The sequence below is a fragment of the Lissotriton vulgaris genome, chromosome 9, assembly GCF_964263255.1.
Source record: "Lissotriton vulgaris chromosome 9, aLisVul1.2, whole genome shotgun sequence".
Lineage (NCBI taxonomy): Eukaryota > Metazoa > Chordata > Amphibia > Caudata > Salamandridae > Lissotriton > Lissotriton vulgaris.
Window position 1 is genome coordinate 411,291,825 of NC_141697.1, and position 25,512 is coordinate 411,317,336.

General features: G+C 47.1%; 1 protein-coding gene across 3 annotated transcripts in view; it reads left to right on the forward strand.

Annotated features, from left to right (window-relative positions):
• PPP2R5C (protein phosphatase 2 regulatory subunit B'gamma) overlaps positions 1 to 25,512 on the forward strand; it is a 1,413,048-nt gene that overhangs the window by 1,317,989 nt on the left and 69,547 nt on the right. For all 3 annotated transcript variants that reach the window (XM_086937820.1, XM_086937822.1, XM_086937821.1), the window contains one exon: positions 15,754 to 15,870. In XM_086937820.1, the coding sequence (XP_086793946.1) occupies positions 15,754 to 15,870 (117 nt within the window). The remainder of the gene's footprint in view (positions 1 to 15,753; positions 15,871 to 25,512) is intronic.

A 25,512-nucleotide genomic window follows, 5' to 3' on the forward strand; every position in this document is an offset into this window, starting at 1 on the left:
GATTCGCCCCGGAGGACATTGGGGGATTCCATAATATCCTGGAAACGGCGGGTTTGCGTTTCAAGATTCCAATAACCACTCAACAACAAGACTGTTTCCTTTAGATTTTAAGAAACCATTCAAAAAGGCTGTTAGGTCCATTCCAATCATCGACTACATTTGGAACCAAGGGGTTAAAATCATGCAAAACCCTTCTTCCTTGCTTCCCAGTTCTGCCCAGGCTGGACAAGAAATATAGGGCTCCAGACACGGCTCCAGCTTGCCTTACGGGCCATCCCAAGCCGGACTCGGTCATTACTCAAGCAGCACAGTTCAAATCGAAAAATCCTTCTGCTGCTCTAACTGCGCCACCGGATAAGGAGGGACGAAAACTGGACAATATTGGAAAGCGGTTTTCTTCGATGTCCGCGTTGACAGTGCGCGCTTCAAACTCTATGGCACTGTTAGGACGTTACAACCGTCAAATGTGGGCTGATACCGCCCCATATTTGGGATCATTGTCAGAGGAAGCAAAAGAAAAAGCTAAAAAGATTCTCTTAGAAGGCGAACGTTCAGCCTCAGAGAGGATTGATTGTGCGATGGATATCGCTTCGACGGAATTCCACCAACTTGCTGGAGCTGTGGTACTAAGACGACAAGGCTGGCTCAAAGCAACTACTTTCAAACCGGAAGTGCAAACTAAGGTGCTCGACATGCCTTACGACGGCCAACTTCTGTTTGGGGCACACATTGATGAGGCGCTTCAAGGTATTAAAAAATATGCACTCGGGCAGTGTGTCACCTTACTGCTCAGACACTTTGTTAGAGGAGATTGGAAAGCCGATTTTAATCGAACTGAAACATTTTTAAAAATTGCATTGTGTTAACTTGTTGTACCTGTGCATTTTAAACTTAGAATTTTGCAATCAGCACACTTGTTTCTTACTCGCATTTACTGCAGCATACACGCGCTCGATACCTGCCGATTCAGGGCAAGGCACCGAGCTACAGGGATTCAGTGGCGGCCATCTTAGGGCGGGACAGAGCGGTGAGAGCGCTCTAGTCTCAGGGATAAAAGGAAACAGTCCTTCTCCGCGATAGCGGACGCGTTTTAGCGGACGCGCCTCGTCTTCGCCGGAGTCCAGCCAGAGTCAGCCCGTCTGTGCCCGTCCGGGCCAGACCGGGACAAAGGGCACAAATCCCTGTCCCTTCTTTATCAGGTATGTTAACAGGTGCCCAACTTAGGGCGTTACGCCCCAATAGCCATGCTAACTGCATAACCTTGAACCCGCTATTTGCTAGCGTCCAAAAATGCCCTGAATGCACCCTTTCTCTGACTAACTATCAGCCCTATTCTGACACCCCCCAGGGCACTGTTTTCAAACCTTACCAACAGGGAGAGAGTACTAACAATCTCAGCTTCTACTTGGTAAACTGTCGCTCACTTCCACAACACAAATTAGATATTTTCCATCTTTTGATTGAAAAAAAGCCCATCGCCATATTTTTAACTGAGACCTGGCTTCATGAAGGATCAGGCCCAGACGTTGCAACTGCCCTCCCCCCCGAGCTATGCTATTGTAAGAAGGGATCGGGTAGGCCAAACAGGAGGGGGTATTGCGATTATTCACAATAGAGATTTTGTGTGCAATTTTGAACCTGCAGATATTCCTAACTGTGAGGCGGCATCATTCAAAATCGCCCTAAGTCCTAATTTTACCTTCTCTGGTTTACTGATCTATCGACCGCCAGTAAATAATCCCTCTTGGTCAGATAACCTGGTAAATTTTATCCTACCCCAACATCTGAATGCTCAAAATTTCACTGTACTTGGAGATTTGAATCTTCATTTAGAAGATGTAAACAACAAGACCTGCAAAAATTTAATAGACGACTTCATGGTTTTAGACATGACTTTACGTAATAGGGGACCAACTCACAAAGCTGGACATTTGTTGGACCCTATTATATCAAATATGAAAGAACTTTCATGGCTCAACACTATTCCTGTTCTCTGGTCAGACCATTTTTTATTACGTTTCGCTATCTCACTCAAGCCCACTAAATGTCCTCTTACGACTCCTTCAGAATCTCTTAGGAGAAATTGGAAATCTCTAAACTTGGAGGACCTCAATAATGCTTTGAAGAAGGATCACCCATGTCTAGATGGAGATATGGAAAGCATAGCAGAGTCTACACAAATATGGTTAACTGGTGCAGTGGATACCTGCCTGCCCTTATCCCGTTGCAAAGGGAAAGCACACCGCCCTCCCGCCCCTTGGTTCACAGAAGCTCTAAAAAAAGAAAAATCCACATGTAAGACTCTGGAGAGGCAGTGGCGTAAAAACTATGAACTTCATCAAAAAGAAGTCTACCGAAAGGCCAGAAATAGCTATCATTCAGCATGCATAAAAGCTAAAGCATGTTATGTTACCAGTACTATTAACATGGCTGTAAATAAATCTCAGACTCTTTTCAATACTGTTAAAGAGTTGGCTGGTGAGAATTCAAGAGCGGAACCTACCCCTCTCAATACCCAGCAATGCCAGGACTTGGCTTCTTTTTTCACCGGAAAGATTGAGAATATTGTCTCTAATATTAAAAAGGGCAGCACGATTACATACAAGCAAGATAACATCCCCAAAGTCCCCAGAGGAAATTGTCATCTTGAAGCCTGGCCTCCTATTAATCTGGATACACTGAAGGAATCATTAAAATCGATCAAATCTGGTTCCCCACGTGACCCTATTCCTATCAGTATTATAAGTAATTTAGAGGACTCCGCCATGATTTCCATAGCAGAGATACTGAATGCCTCCATAGAGCAGGCTACAGTTCCTACTCTATGGAAACATGCTATGGTCACTCCTTTACTTAAAAAGCCGGCCGCAGACCCTATGATATTGGCCAACTATCGTCCAATTTCATTACTGCCTGCCTTTTCTAAAATTTTAGAAAGGCATATTCATAAGGCACTCTCAGCTTATGTGGAAAAAAACGAGCTTCTTCATTCGTCTCAATCTGGGTTTAGGTTTAGGAGCGGTTATTCCACCGAGACGGCCCTGCTCGGGGTCACAGAAAAGATCAGGGAGCTTATGGACGATGGTCAAACAGTTGCATTGGTCTTGTTGGATCTAAGTGCGGCCTTCGACACCATTTCTCACTCCATACTGCTTGACAGGCTGGGGGAGAATGGTGTCGAAGGCAAAGCACTGGAGTGGATTAGATCATACTTATCCCTCCGCACTTTCCAGATCTCCTCTTCGGAGGCATGCTCTGAGGTATTCTATTCTCCTCATGGTGTGCCACAGGGATCGATCCTGAGCCCTTTGTTTTTTAATTTGTACCTGCGACCATTGGCCAATCTGGCAGAAAATTTTGGTCTCATTTTGATGACCTATGCAGATGATTCGCAAATTCTGTTTTCACTTTCCAAATCTGAATCATCTGCTCCATCGGCTTTAAAAATAGGCCTTCAGGAAATATTTAGTTGGATGTCAGCTAACCAACTTAAATGAAATGGGGAGAAAACAGAGGTCCTCCTTTTAGGGAACAGTAAAGACCTCTGGAGTGATCCCCACTGGCCATCATCATTAGGTAAACTTCCACCTCCAGCCTCGAAACCTTGGGGTCATCATAGACGACAGTTTATCTATGACTCAGCAAGCCAATAAAGTGGCAGGCATATGTTTTACCATTCTTAAATGGCTACGCAAAATTGTCTGGATGTTACCATCATCTACCCAGAAGACCGTAGTCAATGCCTTAGTGACATCTCGGCTTGATTACGGTAACATCTTGTACCTGGGCTCAAACAAAGCAGTAATAAAACGTCTGCAACTGGTGCAAAACGCTGCTGCCAGACTGCTTTGCAGAATCCCGAGATCCGCTAGGATCACTAAACATCTTAGGGACCTGCATTGGCTCAGGGTTGAAAACCGGATTCGTTTTAAAACCCTGAACTATCTATTTAAAATCAAAGCTGGCACTGCCCCCAAATACCTACAGGACCTTGCTAAGCCCTACCTCCCCAATCGCAGCCTTCGTTCGTGCACAGCTGCGAACTTTGCGGTTCCGAGGTTTAAACGGGCCAGAATGGGCGGGAGATCTTTTTCCTATCTGGGCCCAACTTTGTGGAACACATTGCCCATTCATATACGCAAGGAGGAAAGCTATATGAAATTTAGAAAAAGCGTAAAAACCTGGTTGTTCGACAAATAAGTGCTTGGACTGTTCTCTCTCCAGATGTGTTTTGTGTTTTGCTGATCCGGCGCCGGGAAACCCTTTGTGGGTAGCTGTGCGCCTTACAAGTGCTATAAAATAAATATAAATAAATACCAATACAGCGAAGGCACTGGGTACCCTCCAGTTAAAAAATCCTCCCTTTCGGGGCTCAAGAGGGAGAGGCCTATCTTCAAGAGGTGATTGTGAGAAGTTGGCCTGATAAGCAGTGCTCACTATTCTAGTGATCACTATGTATCATTCCAAACGACCCTTATTGATGATTGGTTGTAAGTCAACCTTATAGACCAGCTATCCTAGTAGCATGGACAAGAGCAGTCTTTAGGCTAAACTCTAGAGGGCGTGTTAAGCCAGCTGTTATACCATCACATATACCCCTTGAACACCAAGTGAAAGGACACCACACAAGTTGTTATGAAAATAAAAGGATATTTATTTATAACAAGTCTACCCTGAACTCTTTATGAGTCAGGGAGCTAAGCACATAACAAAACTCTTAAGAAAATACTTCAAGTTGCACAATTTACACAAATGCCTGAGGGGCACGAAAAACCATATACTACAAAAGTGGAATGCGAAATACTAGCAGGTAAGTAACAAGATCCAGAGGCTTCAGGATCGCTAGGACTACACTACAGAACCCTAAGGTTAGGAGCAGGAGGCCTAGGGAGATCGGGTGCAGAGTGTGCACTCTCACGCGGGATGCGGGACAAAGTCTATGGATGCTAGATTTCGTAAAGTTAGTTATCAGACGAATCCGACTAATTAGGCTGAAAACGAAAAAGGATCTGGACACTTAGATAGTGAACCTATGTTGGAGCACCGAAATGCTCAGGTTACCTAGCCCAGGGGCTGCGGCTGCATAGGGTTTAAAAGACGTCGGGAATCCTCGTTACAGTCTATGGAGCCTGAAAGAAGAAGTTGCTGGCAGGCGACAAGTGATGATGTCCGGAGTGATCCAAGCCTGGATCGAAGATGGAGACGACCTGAAAGCAGAGGGGACTCAGTTCTTAATCACTAGCCAGTGATTAGGTGGGCACCAGGATGGCACCGGATGAAGTCACCTCGACCAGGTGAGTGGGCGACGCTGGGCTCTGCAGTCTCTCGGACCAGGAGGCGTTGTCGGCGACCAGGATGGAGGTGCGAGCTGTCCCACGAAGGTATCTGCTGTCGGCGATGCTGGAACCAGGATTGGGGCAACAACTCTTGGCAAATGCAAGCCCACGCGGTGGACTCAAAATGGCGTCTGGAGTGGACCAGGAGGGTCCGGGGTGCTCCTCTGTTGGAGGGGAGCAAGGGCCAGTCTGGAGCAACCAGACCAGCGATGGAAGTGTCGTGGTTCGTCGTCAGGAGGGCTACAAGCCAGCAGGCAAGTGGCCGGACAACGCGGTGAGCAGCAAAGAGCAGAAGGGCCCCACGCAGATCTCGTGGATGCTGGGGGGCTGGAATTCGGTGCTGGAGCTGCTCAGGGTTAGGGCTTCTCAAACCCCAAAGCACTCACTCGAAGATCCCTCTGCGGTTGTGCTGGATAAGCGTCGTGCAGGTCTTGAAGATGGCCGGTCCCCCGGGTCTCGTCACACCCACGAATCTCAGCTGGGCTGATGATGCAGGTAGAGGTCAGAGATGGCAGGGAATCCGGGTCTCGTCGAGCTGGGCAGTCTTGATCCGGAGGATGGACTTGCAGCAAACCGCATGCGCTTAGATGGTGCCCGCTGGTGCAGGGTGGCTACTCCTTAGCCACAAGGGAGAGTCTTCAGAAAGGTTCAAGAGTTCTTTCGTGGAAAGTCATCAAGATTCAGAATTATCTAATTTGGGAAGGGGGCCCGCTCCTACCTTTATACTAAAGAAAGGGGCTGGCACGCGACTAGGTCCTGCCAATGGGTGGGACCAGGAAGGGGGGGGGTTACACCCCTCTCCCCTGTCCGGACTTTCCCCAGCACAGGGGCTGGTGTGCCCCTGGAACTGGTTCAAGCCGGCAGATGCACAGTGAGCACCGGGGTGCCACTTGCAGTTACCTTCCTATTCAGTCCTGCCTACCTGGGATACACAAAACCCTGTCTGGGATGGTGCTACCACCGCCCCTGACAGGAAACCCTTTGTCCAAGCTCTCCTCGCTGGAAGGACTCCCAGCAGCAGGAGGTCAGACTTGTGTCTGTGGTGGCAACATCCATTTTGTGATGCTGAGGCTCGAGTTAACTTTAACCGGGGTTCACAGTTACATACATGTCGTGTCCCTCTAGAAGGGTGGAATGCTAACCCCGTCGCCAGAATTGGCGAGGGGTTAGTATTCCAATTCGTATGACACCTTACTCGACATGTTTTGATAAAGCGATACCAATGTTGGCAAATAACCGCGAGGATTATAAGGCACTTAAGAGTATATGGTACGCGTTATCATGGAACAGCTATTAGGACTTGGTTCCGCAAGCTGCAAACGGGCTCAGCTCATGCCAGAGCGCCATCTCACATAATTCCAAGCACTCTGCCTTCAGGATTGATAAGGCCTGCCATAGGAGTGACTGACAGGAATACATGTGTCCATTTTAGGATTAGATATAGGAATACTATATCTAAAGCAAAGGGTGTTTACACCACCTTGCCCCAGCTGTCGTGCAGCCAGTTGTGTCAGATTTAGATGGCCAGCCAGGGGTGGCATAATACATGTTTCAGCCCCTGGTAGGCCCTGGGTACACCTATGCCCTGGGTACAGGGACTGATAAGGTGTCCCAGTACCAATTGGTAAATGCACCTAAGGTACACGTGTCAATTTACAAAGAGAACAGCTAGGCTGTGGGTCTGATTAGCAGGCCCACAGCCAGGAAAAGTCGTAAACCAGTGAAGCAAAAAGCAAAAATCTGGGGTGATCATAGGATTGCAGACCCTACTCTCCTACAGTGATTTTCAAAGTTACCGGTCCTCGTACAGCTCAAATCAGCAGTACAAACGTCAATATCAGCAAAGACAGCAACAACAGTCGTCTTACACAAAGTCTTCGTTTCATGGTAGAGGAGGAAAGGAGGACACAGCCAGAAGACTGACTCCTCTCTGCCACAGGTCTCCACTTCTTCTCCACCATGCAAAGTTGGAGGAAGAATTTCATCTTTCCTACAAAATTGGAGAAAGATTACTATGGATCGATGGGTCCTCAAAGATTACTATGGATCGATGGGTCCTCCAACTAGTTTGCTTCGGCGACACTCTGGAATTCATAGACACTCCGCCTCAAACCCCTCCTCGCCCAATGCTCCACAAGAATTTACATCTCCTGCAATTGGAACTCTCACTAATGCTCCAGAAAGGCGCTATAGAAAGAGTCCCTCGCGGTCAGAGAGGCAAGGGTTTCTACTCCCGATTCTTCTTAATTCGGAAGAAAGAGAAAAAATGGAGACCTATATTGGACTTGAGGGACCTAAACAAGTATCTAAAAAAACAGTCATTCTGTATGGTATCAATTCAAGAGGTGCTACAACTCCTCAATGTGAACGACTTCATGATGTCTCTAGACCTTCAAGACGCTTATTTTCACGTGCCTATCCACAGGAATCACAAGCAATACCTCAGGTTCGCTGTGGCTGGCAAACACAACCAGTTTCGGGTGTTGTCTTTCGGCCTGAAGTCGGCACCACAAATGGCTCGTCAAGGCACCTTCTTTTGCAGGCGTGACCAAGTCCTCCAATGCCTGTCTTAAACTTTTCAATGACTTGGGCCTTACTCTCAATCGAGAGAAATCTGTCCTTCAGCCTTCCCAGCGTCTCACTTTCCTAGGCGCTGTCCTAGATACGGCTCAAAAGAAAGCATTCCCTTCGCAGGAGCGTCAATCCAAGCTGGCATCCTTGGCGGCATGTGTACAAACCAAAAGAACCATCACAGTGCGCCTTTACAAGTCCCTGCTAGGGATGATGTCCTCTTGCATCCTGTTAGTTCCACACTGCCGTCTTCATATGCGCCCTCTTCAAGGAGCGCTATCCACTCAATGGATCCAGTGTACAGGATCATTCGACGATGTAATCAGAGTGCCTTCTCCCATGGTGAAAGCTCTACAGTGGTGGATTCACCCACAGAACCTTATGCGGGGTATGCCTTTCCTGCTTCCAGTTTCGCCGCCTGTTATAACCGATGCGTCCCTGGAAGGTTGGGGTGCGTTCCTTCAAGAACTCCGAATCAAAGGACAGTGGTCCCCCGCCGAACGACAACTGCACATAAACCTTCTCGAGTTAAGAGCAATTTACCTGGCGCTTCGAGCGTTCCTGCCTCGGATCAAAAATTCCCCAGTGCTTGTGAGAACAGACAACACCACCACAATGCACTATATAAACAAACAAGGGGGGACTTGTTCTCTGACATTGTCTCACGAATCTCAGAAAATCTGGAACTGGCTACTCCTTCACAACATATCCCTTCAGGCAGAATACGTCCCTGGAACGAACAATGTCCTTGCAGACTCACTGAGCAGACAGCGCTTTGTGTGCCACGAGTGGGAGCTGGACCACCAACCTCTCAGTCACATCTTCTCCCGATGGGGCAGGCCTCACCTGGATCTGTTAGCAACCAAACAGAACGCCAAATGCCAACATTACGCAAGCTGGCGTCCCCAGAAGGGGTCTCTAGGGAATGCATTTTCGATCGCATGGTTCAACGTCTTTGCGTACGCACTTCCTCCATTTCCCCTGATTCCCAGGGTCCTCCGGAAGCTGAAGGCGGAACATTGTACCCTGATCTTGATAGCTACAGCTTGGCCGCGCCAGCACTGGTTTACAGAGCTTCATCTCCTATAGCTGGAACCGCCGATCCCATTGAAACCGTGCCCCAATCTCCTCACAATGAACCACGGACAAGTCCAACATCCGGATCCAGCATCTCTCAAATTATCGGCTTGACTCCTGAGTTCAGAGAATTCCAGAACTTAGACATCCCGCAAGATTGCGGAGCTGTTCTAGCCTGGACTCGGGCTGACAGTACCAACAAAACGTATTTCCTGAAATGGAAAAGGTTCTGCATGTGGTGCAAATCAAAGAAAATACATCCTTTTTCTTCGTCACCTGCACAGATTTTGCCTTACCTTCTTCATTTGGCAAACTCGGGTCTTGGTCATGCTTCAATAAAAGTTCACCTGGCTGCCATATCTCGTTTCAGACGTTCCTCAACTGGTGCTTCCCTCTGGTCCAGTAGACTCAATTTCTTAAGGGTTTGTTCAGGACATTCCCTCAGGTGAGGTCTTTACCGCCTATCTGGCAGCTAAACATTGTGCTTACTCAATTAATGAAACATCCCTTTGAGCCTATACACAAAGCTGATATCAAATATCTTTCCTGGAAAACTGCTCTTCTGCTGGTGCTTACCTCAGCGAGACGAGTAAGCGAACTCCAAGCCTTCTCAATTCAAGACTCTTTCCTCCAATTCAGACAGGACAGAGTGATTCTAAGGACTAATCCTAAATTCATTCCAAAGGTCCCATCTGACTTTCACCTTAATGAGCCTATAGTCCTGCGGTCTTTCTTCCCGAATCCACTTTCCGCAGTAGAGAGGCGTCTCCACTCTCTTGATCTCAAACGCTGTCTTAAGTTCTACATCCACAGAGCAGAGACATTTCGGAACTCTAACCAACTCTTCGTTTCCTTTAGCAGACCTAGGAAAGGTCTTCCATTGACTAAGCAGAGCATTTCACGTTGGATCTCTGCAGCTATTGCTTTCTGTCCTCAGCAAGCAGGACATCCTCTACATTCCAAGGCTCGTGCTCATTCCACTAGAGCAGTCTCAACCTCCATGGCGCTCTTTGCAGGAGTGCCCATCATTGACATCTGCAGAGCGGCGATATGGAAGACGCCGCATACGTTCACCAGGCACTACTGCCTGGATTCTGATCTTATGAAAGATGCAGCAGTTGGACAAGCTGTGCTCAGTCATCTATTTCACTAGAGGTGAGCTTCTCTTTCATCCCACCTTCCTACTGTCTACTTGCACATTTCTTTCCTATTGCATTTTGGCACCTTTTGCATTTCACAATTGATATGTTATTATCTAGTGAGATTTCATGTTGTACCATTAGAAATGTGCTTGTTATTGCTCGCTACTCTGATTCAGGCATGTGAATCTATGAAAGATACCCCTAATACTGGATAAGAAATGCGTTACTTACCTGTAACTGCAGTTATCCAGTATTGGTATCTTTCATAGATTAACATGCAACCCACCCACCTCCCCTGGAAGGACTCGCCTTAGTTTCTCTCAGTAGTATACTACTTAGCACTGTGCTTACAAAAATCTGAGGGACTAGGGCTCCTTCCAGGAAGGTTCTAGAGGGTGGTGATGGCTGATTGGCTCTTGGCCAATGTTTGATCCTTTTCACAAAAGGACATGAATATGTTACTAATGAGAGGCCTCTGGCCCATTACTATATATATATGTCTGTGACATTGCTTTATTTATGTACCGGGGAATCCCACCCTGACAACGGGGAATGATTCAGGCATGTGAATCTATGAAAGGTACCGATACTGGATAACTGCAGTTACAGGTAAGTAACGCATTTCTTCTGAGGAAGAGTTGCCAAGACTGGGCCCAAGTCAAATTGATTTCCCCAGATTGACCAAAGAGGGTGTGGTACACAGACCTCATTTACCTCTCATCGCACCCTCAGCTCTGTCTCCCTCTCAGGGCAGCCCTCCTCTCACAGGAGCAGGTTCTACACCCCCACCTTCAGAGACTGCACCTTGATGCCTAAGCATTGAACGATGCAACCTGAGCTCTTTCTGTCTCTCCTGCCGGACGTGGTTGATGTTATTTTATCGGCAAAATGACACTCCACCAAATCTATCTATTCAGGTAGGTGGGCCAAGTTTGCTAAGTGGTGTGGAGAGAGAACGGTTGTTCTCTTCCAGGGGATACTCATCAATAGTCATAAGCACTGAATAGTCCTGCCCTCGTGCAGGACTATTCAGTGCGTATGACTTTGATGAGTAGGTCGAAGGTCGAACGTCGAAGGTCCAGAGTTTCGTTTCAGAGTTTGTCAGGATAAATCTACAGTCTTGGGACTCAGCTCCTACCTATATACCAAATCTAGGGGCTGGATTACCTGATAGGTCCCTCCTATGGGTGGGACCAGGGAAGGTGGTGGTTACACCCCTTTCCCTTTGTCCAGTTTCGCGCCAGAGCTGGGGCTGGAGTGCCCCAGCACCGGTTTGAACTGGACTATGCATGGGACACCTTGTGTGACCCATGCAGTGTCTCATTTCTTTCAGCCCTCCCTGCCCTAATACACAAGAGCCTGTCTGGGCTGGTGCTAGCACCTCCCAAGACAGGAAAACTATTGTCCAAGCCTCCCTCGCTGGAAGGACTTCCAGCAGCAGGAGGTCAGACTTGTGTCTGTGGCAGCAGCATCCATTTTGTGATGCTGAGGCTATGGTTATCTTTTTAACCGGGAATAGTAGGAACAACATGTCTTCTCCCTCTAGAAGGGTGAAATGCTACCCCCGTCGCCAGAACTGGTGAGGGGGTAGTATTCCAAAACGTATGACACCTTACTCGACATGTTTTGATAAAGCCAAACCAGAGTTAGCATTTAACCGCGAGGTTCATAATGCACAAGAGTATATGGTATGACAATATCCGAGAACAGCTATAAGGACATGGTTCCGAAAGCTGCAGACGGGCTCAGCTCATGCTAGAGCACCATCTCACATAAAACCAAGCACTCTGCCTCCAGGATTGTTAAGGGCTGCCATAGGAGTGACTTATAGGTATATATGTGTCTAGATATAAGGTTAGATATGGGAATACTATATCTAAGCAAGGGGTGATTACACAACCTTGCCCCAGCTGAGTGATCAGCTAGTTTTGTCAATGTGAGTGGCCAGCCAGGGGTGGCATAATACATGCTGCAGCCCCTGGTAGGCCTTGGTTGCACCTATGCCCTGGGTACCTATAGTACTCTGTGCAGGGGCTCATAAGCGGACCCAGTATCCAATTGGTAATGCACCTAAAGTACATAGTAGTGAATTTAGAGAGAGAGCAGCTGGGCTGTGGGTCTGATTAGCAGGCCCACAGCCACATTAAGTCGAAAATCAGTGAAGCAAAAAGTGGGGTGACCATAGGAAAGCAGACCCTACTCTCCTACAATCACTTTATCCACTTTCTATCCTCCCCCTTACCCTTCTAAGGAGGAGGAGAGACTTTAGCGCCTGGACTCTAGAAGTATCCCTGTTGTAGACATCTGCAAGGCGGCAACTTGGGCCTGCCTCCACACTTTTGCGAAGCACTGTTGCTTAGACTCGGAGGTGAGGAGGGACGGCCATTATGCACTTTCTGTGCAGCTGCCGTTTATTGGTGTAGGCAGGTATCCTCCGCCAGGAGCAGGGCTGCTTGGGGATTCAATTCAAAAGGTGAGGAATCCACAGGCAGCTGTATCCATCAGAAGAACAAGTTACTTACCTTCGGTAACGCTTTTTCTGGTGGATACAGTATCTGCCTGTGGATTCCTCTCTGGCCCACCCGCCTCCGTGTTGCCTGCCTGTTTATACCCAAAAATGATGGCATCAAATGTATGTATTTTATTGTTGGAATAATTGGAATAATGTGATGCTTGTCTCTAGGAAATGTCTATATTTTAGCATTTCCAGCTTTAATTGGTTTTGTATCCTGTGTATACTTGTGAAAATGTTGTTGGTTCACCTGTTCGCCTTCAAGGCATGGAAAAAAAAGTGTGGAACGGACGTCGGCACATCGACGAGGTCTTCGTATGGCTACGATGACGTCACTCAGTCGCGTGCGGAGTCGTTCCATTGTGACGTCCTCGTCGACGTGGGAGGGCTATGGAGAAAAGTTTGTGACATGCTGCACATGGGGTCATTCAAAAGGTTAGGAATCCACAGGCAGATACTGTATGCTCCAGAAAAAGCGTTACCAAAGGTAAGTAACTTTTATTCTGGTGACTTCACCATGTCCGGTTCACACTGTGTTTTTCAGGAAGAATGTATCTGTCTCTACCATAGGAGGGACCTGCTGTCCATTGCGTGCAAATAAATCCTCCACTCCTTCTTTCCACCTGTTACCTGTAAGTTAGGAAATTGCTCTCAGGAACTTCATTTCAGATTCCGTGAATGTTCTGGTGGCTGACTATAGGGACAGTGTAGGTGAGATTCTGCTATTGAGCCCAGCCAAAGAACATCAATTGGCTTCCATGCTTGGTGGGCAATGTGTCTTTTTCCACGACATGTCTCCGAATGAACATACTTTAAAAAAAAAATGTATTAACAACAAAGGAAAAGAAAGACAAAACACGCCATTGATTACTACATTTTGGTGGTCACTGCTACCATGATTGTTATACAGTCATCATACACAATCTTCCCCCTCATCTTAGACCTTCGTGTAGCTAGTTCCAGGTTATTCTGTGCAATTTAAACTGTCTGTTCCATATCCTGTTAAATTTCAGTTTGGTGTTATCTTTTGTATTTGACTCTCTCTGCTGCAACAGTCCATATTATATTACCTTTCTCTAAAAGCACTTGCCTGTGATCTTCCTTACACCCAAGCTATATCTCTTATGGCAACTTCAGTCCTATACATAGCATTAATCCATATCTAGGTGGGGTGTGCGCCTGCCCACATACCAAGTAGCATCATATTTTCTTCCTGGTCTGTTGTGGCTCCTAATACACACGACACACCTTCCTGAATTAGTTGTCCAGGTAGACAATCTGCTAGTCATACTTTGTGTCAATTGGTGACTATAGAATAGGCTCTGTTAACGCTCCACAGCCATGACGGTTATCAAGTGTCTTCTGACTCTCCTATTGTACAGGATTCTTCTTGGTAGGCACCTTGTGGTTGGCTGGGATTTAAATCTCAATTTGGCCAGACTTGTGCACACTCTTAAAACCTGCAGGCTGGTGTGCTCTGCTTTTATCTTATGGAACAAGATACCCAGCATTCTGGAAACTGACATTGTGTTACTTTGGGAGGACATTAAAACCAGCCAATCTGCAACTATGCCCATCCATTAATATTAATTTACTCAATGCTGTGCTTTGAATTGGATGTAAACGTTTACAGAGCTTAGACACGTTCACTGACTTTCTCCAGGTGTGTCTGTCTGGCGTCTATGAAGGGCACCTACATTGGCTAATCCACATTCGCTATGAATGAATTATGCTTTTGAGATCTCCTACTTATGCTGTGATATATTAAACAGTTTTCCTAAGGTTAAACTGTATGTTTCTGCCTTCTCATTTCTCATAACTTTGCAATCTAGCTATATACTGAGAATGGGAGAGAACTATGGGTAGTGGTCGTGGACTGCTATGTTGTCTCCTTACTATCTTAGATAGTGTGCCGTGCTCCCGGGAATCACTCCCCACGCGGGAGTGTAACAATGTCCAATTTTAAGTTGCAGACTCGAGAATCCCTGGTCGGTCTCCCTGGGCACTGGCTTGATAAGTGCTGGATAACCTGCTATGTTCAATGAATACTTGTTGCGCTTTAGTTGCTTGATTGTGTCTGTTTATTTATTCATATCGATGTGTTAGATGCACACCAAACAATTGAATATTCCTTTTTTATTATTCAAAACTTCATATTGCTTATTTTTAGACATTCCAAACTTTGTATCCCATAATGCATTAGTCTTCATTGGAGAAATGTGTGTTCAATCTTTTCATTCCCAATGCATTTCGGCTAAGATTTAGCCTTCATCAGGGGATATTTCTATAGAGGTAAATGAATCGTGTTCAAGTATCTCGAAATGATCGACTATTCCGCCACCACCCTCAAGTGGAGTCTCCTGCAAGGGGACTTCACTGCCCTGGTCCGGGGAGTCCCCTTGCAGGACATCTGTCAGGCATCTACGTGGGCATCGCTGCACACGTTTGCAAGACACTACTGCCTGGACAGCCAAGTCCGGAGGGATGGCTTCTTTGGCAGTTCCGTCCTCCAGGACTTTCTGGTGTGATTATTGGTTCTCAGACCCACCACCGGGGTTGGTATTGCTAAGGTATCTATTCTAAGGTAAGGAATCTAATACTAATCTGTTTCTTTCAGATGCACAAGTTACTTACCTTCGGTAACGATATATCTGTAAGAAACAGTAGTTAGTATTAGATTCCTTACCGCCCCACCCATCCTCCCCGTTCTGCGAACCGATATGTAGGGTTAAGGTCATCCCCTTTCAGGGCCCTAGTTTCAATGGCACCAGTGTTGGTTTTTAACATGGCTCTGTTTTTCTGGCGCGGAAAAGCTGTGTCTAAGAACTGACGTCAGTGCGCGGAGGTAGCGTCTAAGTACTCCGACGACGTCATCACGGCACTGACGCGGAGCCGCAGACGACGCCTACCGACGCGCAAGGGTACTGTTACGCAAAAGTTTCCGGATCCAGTCTGACGCCTGGGGATATTCTAAGGTAAGGAATCTATCACTAACTAATGTCTCTTACAGATATATCGTTACACAAGTAGTAACTTGTGCGTTAGTGGTTCTTTGAGTTTTGTGGTATAATAGCTATATTATCAACAATGACACCTTAAACAATTTCCCTTTTAGTACTCTGCACAGTCCGACAACAGTACTTTCAACAGTCCGGTTGCAATGGAAACAGATGGTCCCTTAATTGAAGATGTTCAAATGCTGAAAAAGATTGTGAAAGAAGAGGCTTCTCTGGTAAACTTAGAAATTCTTGCTTTTGTTTGAAATAGTTCTTTTTTTTATTTATTTGTATTCAGTAAGTGTTTTTCATGTTGCCAAGAAAGTACCTGTATAAATATATGGTAGGTAGGTCTCCATGTTGTGTGAAAACTGCACCAGGAATTTCTTATATGTGGCACAGTCGTTTGTTTCATATTTTAAGTTCATTAGTATTGATGGGTATTTCTAACTACAGATGCCCTCATCATGCGCATCTTCCCAGGTGCCAGACTAGATCCAGAAAAAAAAAGCTACTTACCTTTACACTGTGGTTCTCCGGTATTGATGTTCGAGGCATATGAACTGCAGATAACACACTGCATATAGATCGCCATCTGGTGTTGGGCCCAGATGTTTGCACTTTGTTGTTGTCCTGGAAAAGTCTTTGGAATTCACAAGATAGGCGACTCCTCCTTTGGACCATAGTGCGCATGGTTATCGGCTCCATCTTCAGATTGTTTTTTTCCGCCATCGGGCTCGGATGTGTTTATCGCACGCCAGTTCGGTGCCGTTACCGATCCAACTTTCGACGCAATCCTTAACCCTATTCCCTGGTATTGTTTTCGATCGCGAGTACTAGTCGACGCGCATCTCTACAAGCAGAAGACTTCCAATCGTCGACGAAGCTCTTCAGGCCTACCTAGGCCAAGATATCTGGCTCATGGAAAGGACTCCATTTAAAAGGTGTCCTCAATGTGGATCCAAGTTCCCACACACAGATCTCCATGAGGTGTCTAACCGCTGCCTTTCCCCGGAGCACAAGGCCAGAGACTGTCCAGCTTTCGCCTCCTTCCGCTCCAAGAAGACTATTTGGGATCGTCGAGCACAAAGAAGCATGGCTCTATCGTTGACGTCCATTCCAGACGACATCTTCCAAGAGGGCGTCGATGTAGGACACCATGGGTTTCAACCAACTCGTTCACAGAGCTGCACAGATTTACATACTGACCCTTTAGAGAAGGATTTCTTAATAGACACTTTTGATACATCACAAAGGTCCACTTCTGTTCTCCCCATGTTAAAAGGAGTGACTAAACACGCACCTGAGGTGTTCAAAGATCCTGTTAGGGCTAGGGTTATTAACCCCAGGATACAGTACAAAATACGGATCTACCCATACAGACCCTGTTTACATCAAGGGACAAATACCATTAGATTCATTAGTGGTCTCCAACTCTGAAAAAGGGCCAATTTACAAACGTCGCGGGATGCTCCGCCTCTAGACAAAGAATCAAAACTCTTGGACGCTTCTGGTAAACGCACAATGTCACAAGCAGCCAATATATGGCGAATCGCCGATGCACAGGCTTTGCTGGCTAAATATGGCAGGGCACATTATGATGAGCTAGAGACACTGTTGCAACAGCTCCCTGATAAATACAAGACCAAGGCCAATAATCTTATACAGGGGGGTAAACTCATAACAAACACCTCCATTCGCTGCTCTCTAGACGTGGCAAATACCGGCTCCTGAGCCATTAACACAAGTGTCCTTTTACGAAGACATGTATGGCTACGCATTTCAGGATTTAAACCAGCGGTGCAAACTTCAACACTTGATCAACCATTTGATGAGCAACACCTTTTTGGCCCTGCTGTAGATTAATCTCTAGAAAAGATGATACAAGCATTTACAATGCAACGGTTTCGCCTTTGACAAAGTTAGAGCTATTGGCATTGCAAATGACAAATTGTTTATTTATGTGTTGGTTTTGAAAACAGATAAATAAATGGCATTGTCATTTACATGTCAATAGCTTAGTCTTTCGCAAATGCGAGACCTAACAACAAAAAATTACATTTGGATGTGATGGCTCCGGGCTGAACCATCGGCGCTGCTGTAAAAAGAAATGGAAGGATGCACGTGCGGTATGCAGCAGAGAGAGGCTCAGGGAACACCCCCTCCCCCCCCCCCCCCCCCCCCCCGGATTGGGCTGGATCCTGTATGGATGGAGACTTGTGTGCCAGAATGTTTACATTGACGAGGCCTTCTTTGCTATGTGTAGATTTTAGTGTTAGGTGATTATAATAGTGCAGGGATACAGTCGTCGTGTAGTTTCTAATTGGCTGACAGTGCTCACAACATTAAGGACTGGTGTGCGCTGGCAGAAATGAAAGGGACCTTTTTGCAAAGATGGACAAATACTCCGTGTGCCTGTTATTGTTGAGCTGCTTGGAGTAAATGTCACCCTATTGAGCAGTGACTGGATTAAAGTTAACACCAGCGCCTTGTCCTCCTCGCTAATTCGTTTTCACACCTCTCCAGGCCTTCCCCGGGGGCACTTTATGTAGATGTGTGCAGCCCCAGGCTATACATCACCCTTATTAAAAGATTAGAAGATTATTCGGTCAATGAGGACACTGCGCTCCGCTCCTGGGTTTTAGTTTAAGAACAGAGTGAATTCTGGGAGTTGTAGTCCTGGTGCACTTTAGTTGACCAAGTGAAACTAAAGCGCTCAAACATTGGTTATTAAAAGACCTCAGAGGACTGAAGCAACGTGGAAAAAGGGACAACTTTGCATGTAATTGAAGCTGGGAGCATCTGACCTACTGGACAGCCCCTCAACCCTAAAAAAAGAAATGGACAGAACTAACCTCGCCCGATGTCAAACTTGATGCCGGGAAGGAAATGCTGCAAAGCCCTCTGCCCTCGTGGAAGTATTGAAATTGATGAAAAAATATATATATTTCTCACTTGAGAGACCGCCAAGAGGAATTCTGTACATGCAAAAAGATATATACTCTCCCTGTGACAGTGATCTCCCGGGCAAGTACAAGTGACAATTAACATGTAGTTGTAAATGTCTTTTATTGCAAAACATTACATAAATAAACACACGCATATAAGATAGTTTGAATGAGTGGTTATTAAAGTGACCTTTTTCGTAACTACCACTGTCAGCATGCGGCCTGATCTAAGCATCCCGGAATATGCTAATGTGTTACTGACACGATTTCACCTCCCAAGCAGTTCACTTCCCATGCCGGAATGTGAGGCACTTGGTGGCCAAATCTAGAGCCCGACTGTGCTACCACTATCAGTGGTGTAGTGGATCCCACCCATCTGAGACTTTCAGCAGCGAGCACATCCGCGCATCTGGAAGGATGCCAGAAGTAAACAAGCACCTACGGGCACACAGACAGCGGGAGGGGGGTCTGTTCTGCTGAGAAACCAGCAAATATGATGTTTATACACGTAAATGTTTCTTTATTCTTCTATTTTTTCATTTCTCCGTGGACAGTTCCAAGTTAATTAACGTGAAGCTTTTACAAGGGCATATGAAGGACATCTGAACTTTGCGGTCACTCGGCAGCAATGGGCATTTTAGTTAAAAATTACCGCTGTAAGAAACGCCCATCTGTAAATACTGTGTCCAGAGTTGGAGACACAAGGTCAACTTTAGTCTACACAACACCGTACATTTAAAATAAAATAGAAATGAAGGGTCAGTGGAAGCTATCAGCGAAGTGTCATTTAAAGCAGCTTTGGCATTTAGCACCCATTAAGATGTCGCCCTCATTCTAAGCACCAGCGGATAAAACAACAGAAACAGGGGCATTCCCCGGCGCGCCAAAGATCACACGGTTTGGTAAAGCGGAGAAAACACGAGGACCGAAGAACTAGACAATGTAAGGCTTATGTGTCAACCTCACCCGTCGACGAGGAGCCGCTCCTTGATGGAGGTCATTGTGTGGACAGCAATCTGCCGAACCCCAGTTACTGAAAGACACGAAGGCGTAAAACAAAACACCCAAGCTCTCTGTCATCTAAAAAGTACACCCGAAAATAGAAACTGTCAGAGCTCGAAAATAATTATTTTTGCTAATTTTTCTTGTGCTACCAACCCCTCCCCCACCCATACACAGTCGGATAAAGAGACATAATTAGGTCAGAGACATTATTTATCCATGCTCGAAATAGTTTGACAAGCTTCTTTTTTGGCGTGTGTAGACTTCATTTACCCATGCTCGATAGAGTTCAATAAGCTTCTTCTTTTTTTGGAGGGAGCATATCACGTAGTCCCGCGTCACCATCAGTCAATAACAATAAATATTTCCGTTTTGATGACCTCTTTTTGCTTTTCAAACCCATTTGTGACGTCGCCTTGATAAAAACAGATTACGAGGTTCCTGGATTAGACCTACTGTGACTTAATTCGCTGAACGTGACAAACTATGACTTATTTCCATTGGTGAGACCGGTGTATCCCAATGTACTGTGACAGCTCCTGGAGGACACATATCATGCGCTAGATAAAACAGACAGCCGAGATCTGTTTGGAGGTCTAATGAGACACCCGCAATCTAATGCACATTCTGAATTAGATGTAGGGACATCTTCCACTGGATGAGACCCCTGTCCGCTGTGACAACCGCTGTACAGTGCAGATTGTGACATCATTCGGTGATGAGACACACTGTGACGTCTTTCACCGAGGGAGGGATAGCGACGCCTGCTGGGTGAGACCGATATCCATTGTGACAGCCGATAATGCCGATTGTTTAGTGTAGTGGATCCCACCCATCTGAGGCTGTCAGCAGCGAGCACATCCGCGCATCTGGAAGGATGCCAGAAGTAAACAAACACCTACGGGCACACGGACAGCGGGAGGGGGGGCGGTACTGAACAGCGGGAGGGGGGGCGGGAACGGGCACACGGACAGCGGGAGGGGGGGCAGGAACGGGCACACGGACAACGGGAGGGGGGGCGGGAACGGACAGCGGGACATCGCGCAACCCACCCCTGAAAACAACTTTTTTGAAGTGTGGCGAAAACAAAGCTAAAGAAAAAAAACGCCCACCGCCGAGAACGCGCACAGAGGGGCGGAGAGGAAAGAAATCGCGGGAACGCCCACGAATCTGGTCCGGCCATGACGGACAGATCTCTGTTCCAATGGCTATCCTCCATTTATGGAGCTAGCCAATGGAACAGAGGGGCGGGACATGAGTACACATCTCTAGACAAAAGCTTTCGCCTTGCGCGGAAGTCTGCTGCGCAGACTTTCGTCGAGGCGAAACCTAAAAAGATACCGACACAGCTAAATCAATGGGAGCTTTGCAGACCCAAGCTCGCAGGCGCTCTTTTCGTCGCTCCTCTTACAAAGGCACCTCCAGAGGTTATTCCTCTGACAACCCCTCCACATCTTACAATACTCCCACCCAAACCTCATTTACCAGAGGTTATCAAAGAGAAGGCTACAGAGGTAATAATAACAAGGGCCGAGGCAAAACCAAGAATACTTGTTTCAATCAATCAATCTATCCTGGGCATTTGTAAAGCGCGCTACTCACCCGGAAGGGTCTCGATGCGCTGGGGGTCCGCTACTGCGCGAAGAGCCAGGTCTTGAGGAGCTTCCTGAAGGAGAGATGATTCTGGGTCAGCCGGAGGTGGATCGGGAGGGAGTTCCATGTCTTGGCTGCCAGGTAGGAGACGGATCTTCCCCCGGCGGTGGCTTTGCGGATGCGTGGTACAGCGGCGAGGGCGAGGATGGTCGATCGTAGCTGGCGGGTGGGTGCGTAGAAGGTCAGTCTGTTGTTGAGGTACTTGGGGCCCAGGTCGTGGAGTGCCTTGTGTGCGTTGGTGAGGAGCCTGAACGTGATCCTCTTGTAGACGGGTAGCCAGTGCAGGTCTCAGATGGCTGTGTCGGGGGATGTCCAGGACGAGTCGTGCTGAGGCGTTCTGGATGCGCTGGAGTCTTTTCTGAAGTTTGGCTGTGGTTCCGGCGTAGAGGGTGTTTCCGTAGTCCAGTCGGCTGGTGACGAGTGTCTCGGTGACCGTCTTCCTGGTTTCGGTGGGGATCCATCGGACGATATTACGGGTCATGCGCCGGGTGTTGAAGCATGATGACGAGACGGCGTTGACTTGTCTGGTCATCGAGAGGGAGGAGTCCAGGATGAAGCCGAGGTTGCGTGCATGGTCCGTTGGTTTTGGGGTGGTGCCCAGGGCAGGGGGCCACCAGGAGTCGTCCCAGGTGGAGGGCGATGATCCCAGGATGAGGACTTCCGTCTTGTGTGAGTTCAGTTTCAGGCGGCTGTTCTTCATCCATTCAGCGATGTCTTTCATCCCTTCGTGTAGGCTGGTTCTGGCGGTGGAGGGGCCGTTGGTAAGGGAGAGGATCAGCTGGGTGTCGTCGGCGTAGGAGATGATGTTGAGGTTGTGTTTGCGTGCGATGGCTGCGAGAGGGCTCATGTAGACGTTGAAGAGGGTTGGGCTGAGTGATGACCCTTGTGGTACGCCGCAGATGACTTCGATGGCCTCGGATCTGAACGGGGGGAGGCGGACTCTCTGGGTTCTTCCGGCGAGGAGCGATATGATCCACTCCAGTGCCTTCTCTCGGATTCCGATGTTGCTGAGGCGCTGTACTAGGGTGCGGTGGCAGAGTGTTGAACGCTGCAGAGAGGTCCAGGAGGATGAGGGCCGCCGTTTCCCCGTTGTCGAGCAGGGATCTGATGTCGTCAGTGGCTGCGATGAGGGCGGTCTTGGTGCTGTGGTTGGCTCGGGAGCCGGACTGCGAAGGGTCGAGGGATCCGTTCGTCTCGAGGAAGGCGGCAAGCTGTCTTCACCTCCAACCCTACCCAATGACTTCCCTCCACTCCCCCTGAACCATTCCACTCCGGTCTTGGGAAGATTAACACAATTCCTACCTGTATGGAACAACATTACTACAGACAAGTGGTAAGACTAATCATTCAATCAGGCTATTGTCTAGACCTCACCACTACTACCCTCCCCCCCCCCCCCCTAACATACCACCCAAACGCCCAATGTCTCTAGAACACTTATTGTTGTTTAAGGCAAGAGGTAATTTCCCTCCTTCAAAAACAAGCAATAGAACATGTACCCCCGCATAAGCAAAACACAGGAGTTTACTCCCTCCACTTCCTCATTCCAAAGAAAGACTGTTCTCTCAGACCCATTTTGGATCGAAGACCCCTAAACCTGTACATACAATCAGACCATTTTCACATGGTCACACTTCAACAGTTCAAGGTACTCCCATCCGGAGTCACCACAGCACCCAGGGTCTTCACCAAATGTCTGGCAGTAGCTGCAGCTCATCTAAGAAGACAACAAATTCACGTCTTCCCTTACTTAAATGACTGGCTCATGAAAAGCCAAGCCATACAACCAGTGTGTACAACACACTTCAGCCACCATTCAACTACTTCACAACTTAGGGTTTACCATAAACCACGCAAAGTCTCAACTACTACCATCCCACATACAACAGTACTTCGGTGCCACAATAAACACCTCAAACACATTAGCATATCCCAGTCCACCCAGGATAGCAAGCATGCAAACCCTCATAACAAAATTCCAGCCGCAACACTCTCTCCCAGCTCGAGTGTTCATGCAGTTGATAGGGATGATGGCCTCTTGCATATTTATAGTACCTCACGCAAAGACTCCAGATGCGTTCCCTACAAGAATGGTTAGCACAACAGTGGAACCAAGCTCAAGGTCCGCTAACAGATCTGGTGTTGGTGGACGGCCGCACCCATCACTCTCTGCAGTGGTGGAACACCAAAAACCTTTCAAAAGGGCAGGCGTTCATCAAGCCGGTTCCCCAGATAGTGCTAACAGCAGTCTCATTGCTCTCCGGCTGTGGAGCTCATCTATTACATCACACTATACAGGGCATGTGGACTCCGCAACAAAAGTTGTTCTACATAAATCACCTGGAGTTACTAGCCATTTTCCTAGCGTTAAAGGCATTCCAGAAACAAATGTCAGACAAAGCTGTCCTAGTCCGCACCGACAATATGACAACACTGTACTACATACAGAAACAAGGTGGGACACACTCCATACAGCTCTCTCAACTAGCACAAAGCATATGGAGATGGGCTATTCCTCAGAAACATTTTCTCCTAGCCCAACACGTTCTAGGAGTCCAGAACAACATAGCAGATCTGTCAAGTCATGAGACGGAACAGATTCACAAATGGGAACTTCATCCGCAAGTTCTTCAACCATTTTCAGTTGTGAGGGCAGCCAGAGATAGATCTCTTCGCCACACACAAGCGCAAAATGCCCAAAGTTCCCCACCAGATATCCACACCCACTGTCATTCCACTAGTGGTGCGCAAACTGCAGCAACACACACTCCTAGTTGCTCCAACATGGGCCAGACAACCTTGGTACCCCACATTACTGGAACTGTCTGTAGTCCCGCACCAAAAACTACAACTCTTGCCACGCCTCTTAACCCCGAACCATGGGGACATCAGACACTCGGACTCTCAGCACAGCTTAACCTAGTGTTCTGGCTCCTGAGGTCTTAGAATTTGGCTACCTTAACCTTCCTCCTGACTGTATGAATGTTATCAGAGAAGTTAGACGCCCCCACCACCAGAGCTTGCTATGCAGCCAAGTGGAAAAGATTTGTCATATACTGCAACAATAGCAACATCAATCCCTCAGATGTGTCAGTCCAACACATCATAGGTTACCTGCTACATCTGCAAAGATCTAATCTAGCGTACTCATCTATTAGGTTACACCTTGCTGCTATAGCCGCCTACTAACAAAACAGGCAACATTTGTCACTAATCAGAGTACCTGCCATCAAAGCCTTCATAGAAGGACTCAAAAGAATAATTCCACCCAGAGTACCACCCTCACCTGTGTGGAACTTAATATTGTTCTCACAAGACTAATGGGTCCTCCATTCGAACCTCTGCACAAATGCGAATTGCAATTTCTCACATGGAAAGTCGCTTTCCTAGTGGCCATTACTTTCCTCAGACGAGTCGTGAGCACAGGCACTTACTATTCAAGAACGATTTTTACAACTCCATCATAACAAAGTGCTTCTCAGAACAAATCCCAAATTCCTTCCTAAAGTTATTTCTCCCTTTCATCTCAATCAGTCTGTAGAGTTGTCAATATTTTTCTCGCAACCACAAACAGTCGCAGGAAGAGCTCTTCATGCGCTAGACGTAAAAAGAGCACTCTATTATATTAACAGAACAAAAGCTTTTCGCAAAACACAGCAACTTTTTGTGTCCTTCTCACCACCACATAAAGACAACCCCATATCAAAATCTGGAATTGCAAGGTGGATTGCCTAATGCATACAAATTTGCGATCAGAAAGCAAAACGTACATTATCTATTCCCCCTAAAGCCCACTGTACCAGAAAAATAGGGGCTTCAATGGCTTTCTTAGGGAACATTCCCTTAGATGACATCTGCAAAGCAGCTACATGGTCTACACCGCACACATTCACAAAACACTATTGTGTAGATGTGCAAGCAAAGCAACAAGCTAGTGTGGGCCAGGCTGTACTCAAAACATTATTTCAAACAACTGCAACAGATACTGGTGGTCGCCGCTAGGGTGGAGTACTGCTATACAATCTATGCACAGTGTGTGATCTGCAGCTCATATGCCTCAAACGGAAAATGCTACTTACCAGTATGCATCTGTTCTTGGCATGTAGAGCTGCAGATTCACACACTCCCACACGGCTACTTTTACCTGTTCCAGTATTATCTTATTTAGATACTACATACATGGGCATCTTTTTTGGTTCACACAAAACTCCATAATCTCCCTAACTGGCGAAAAAACAATCTGAAGATTAGGGAGGCTGCCCTGATGGAAGTGAC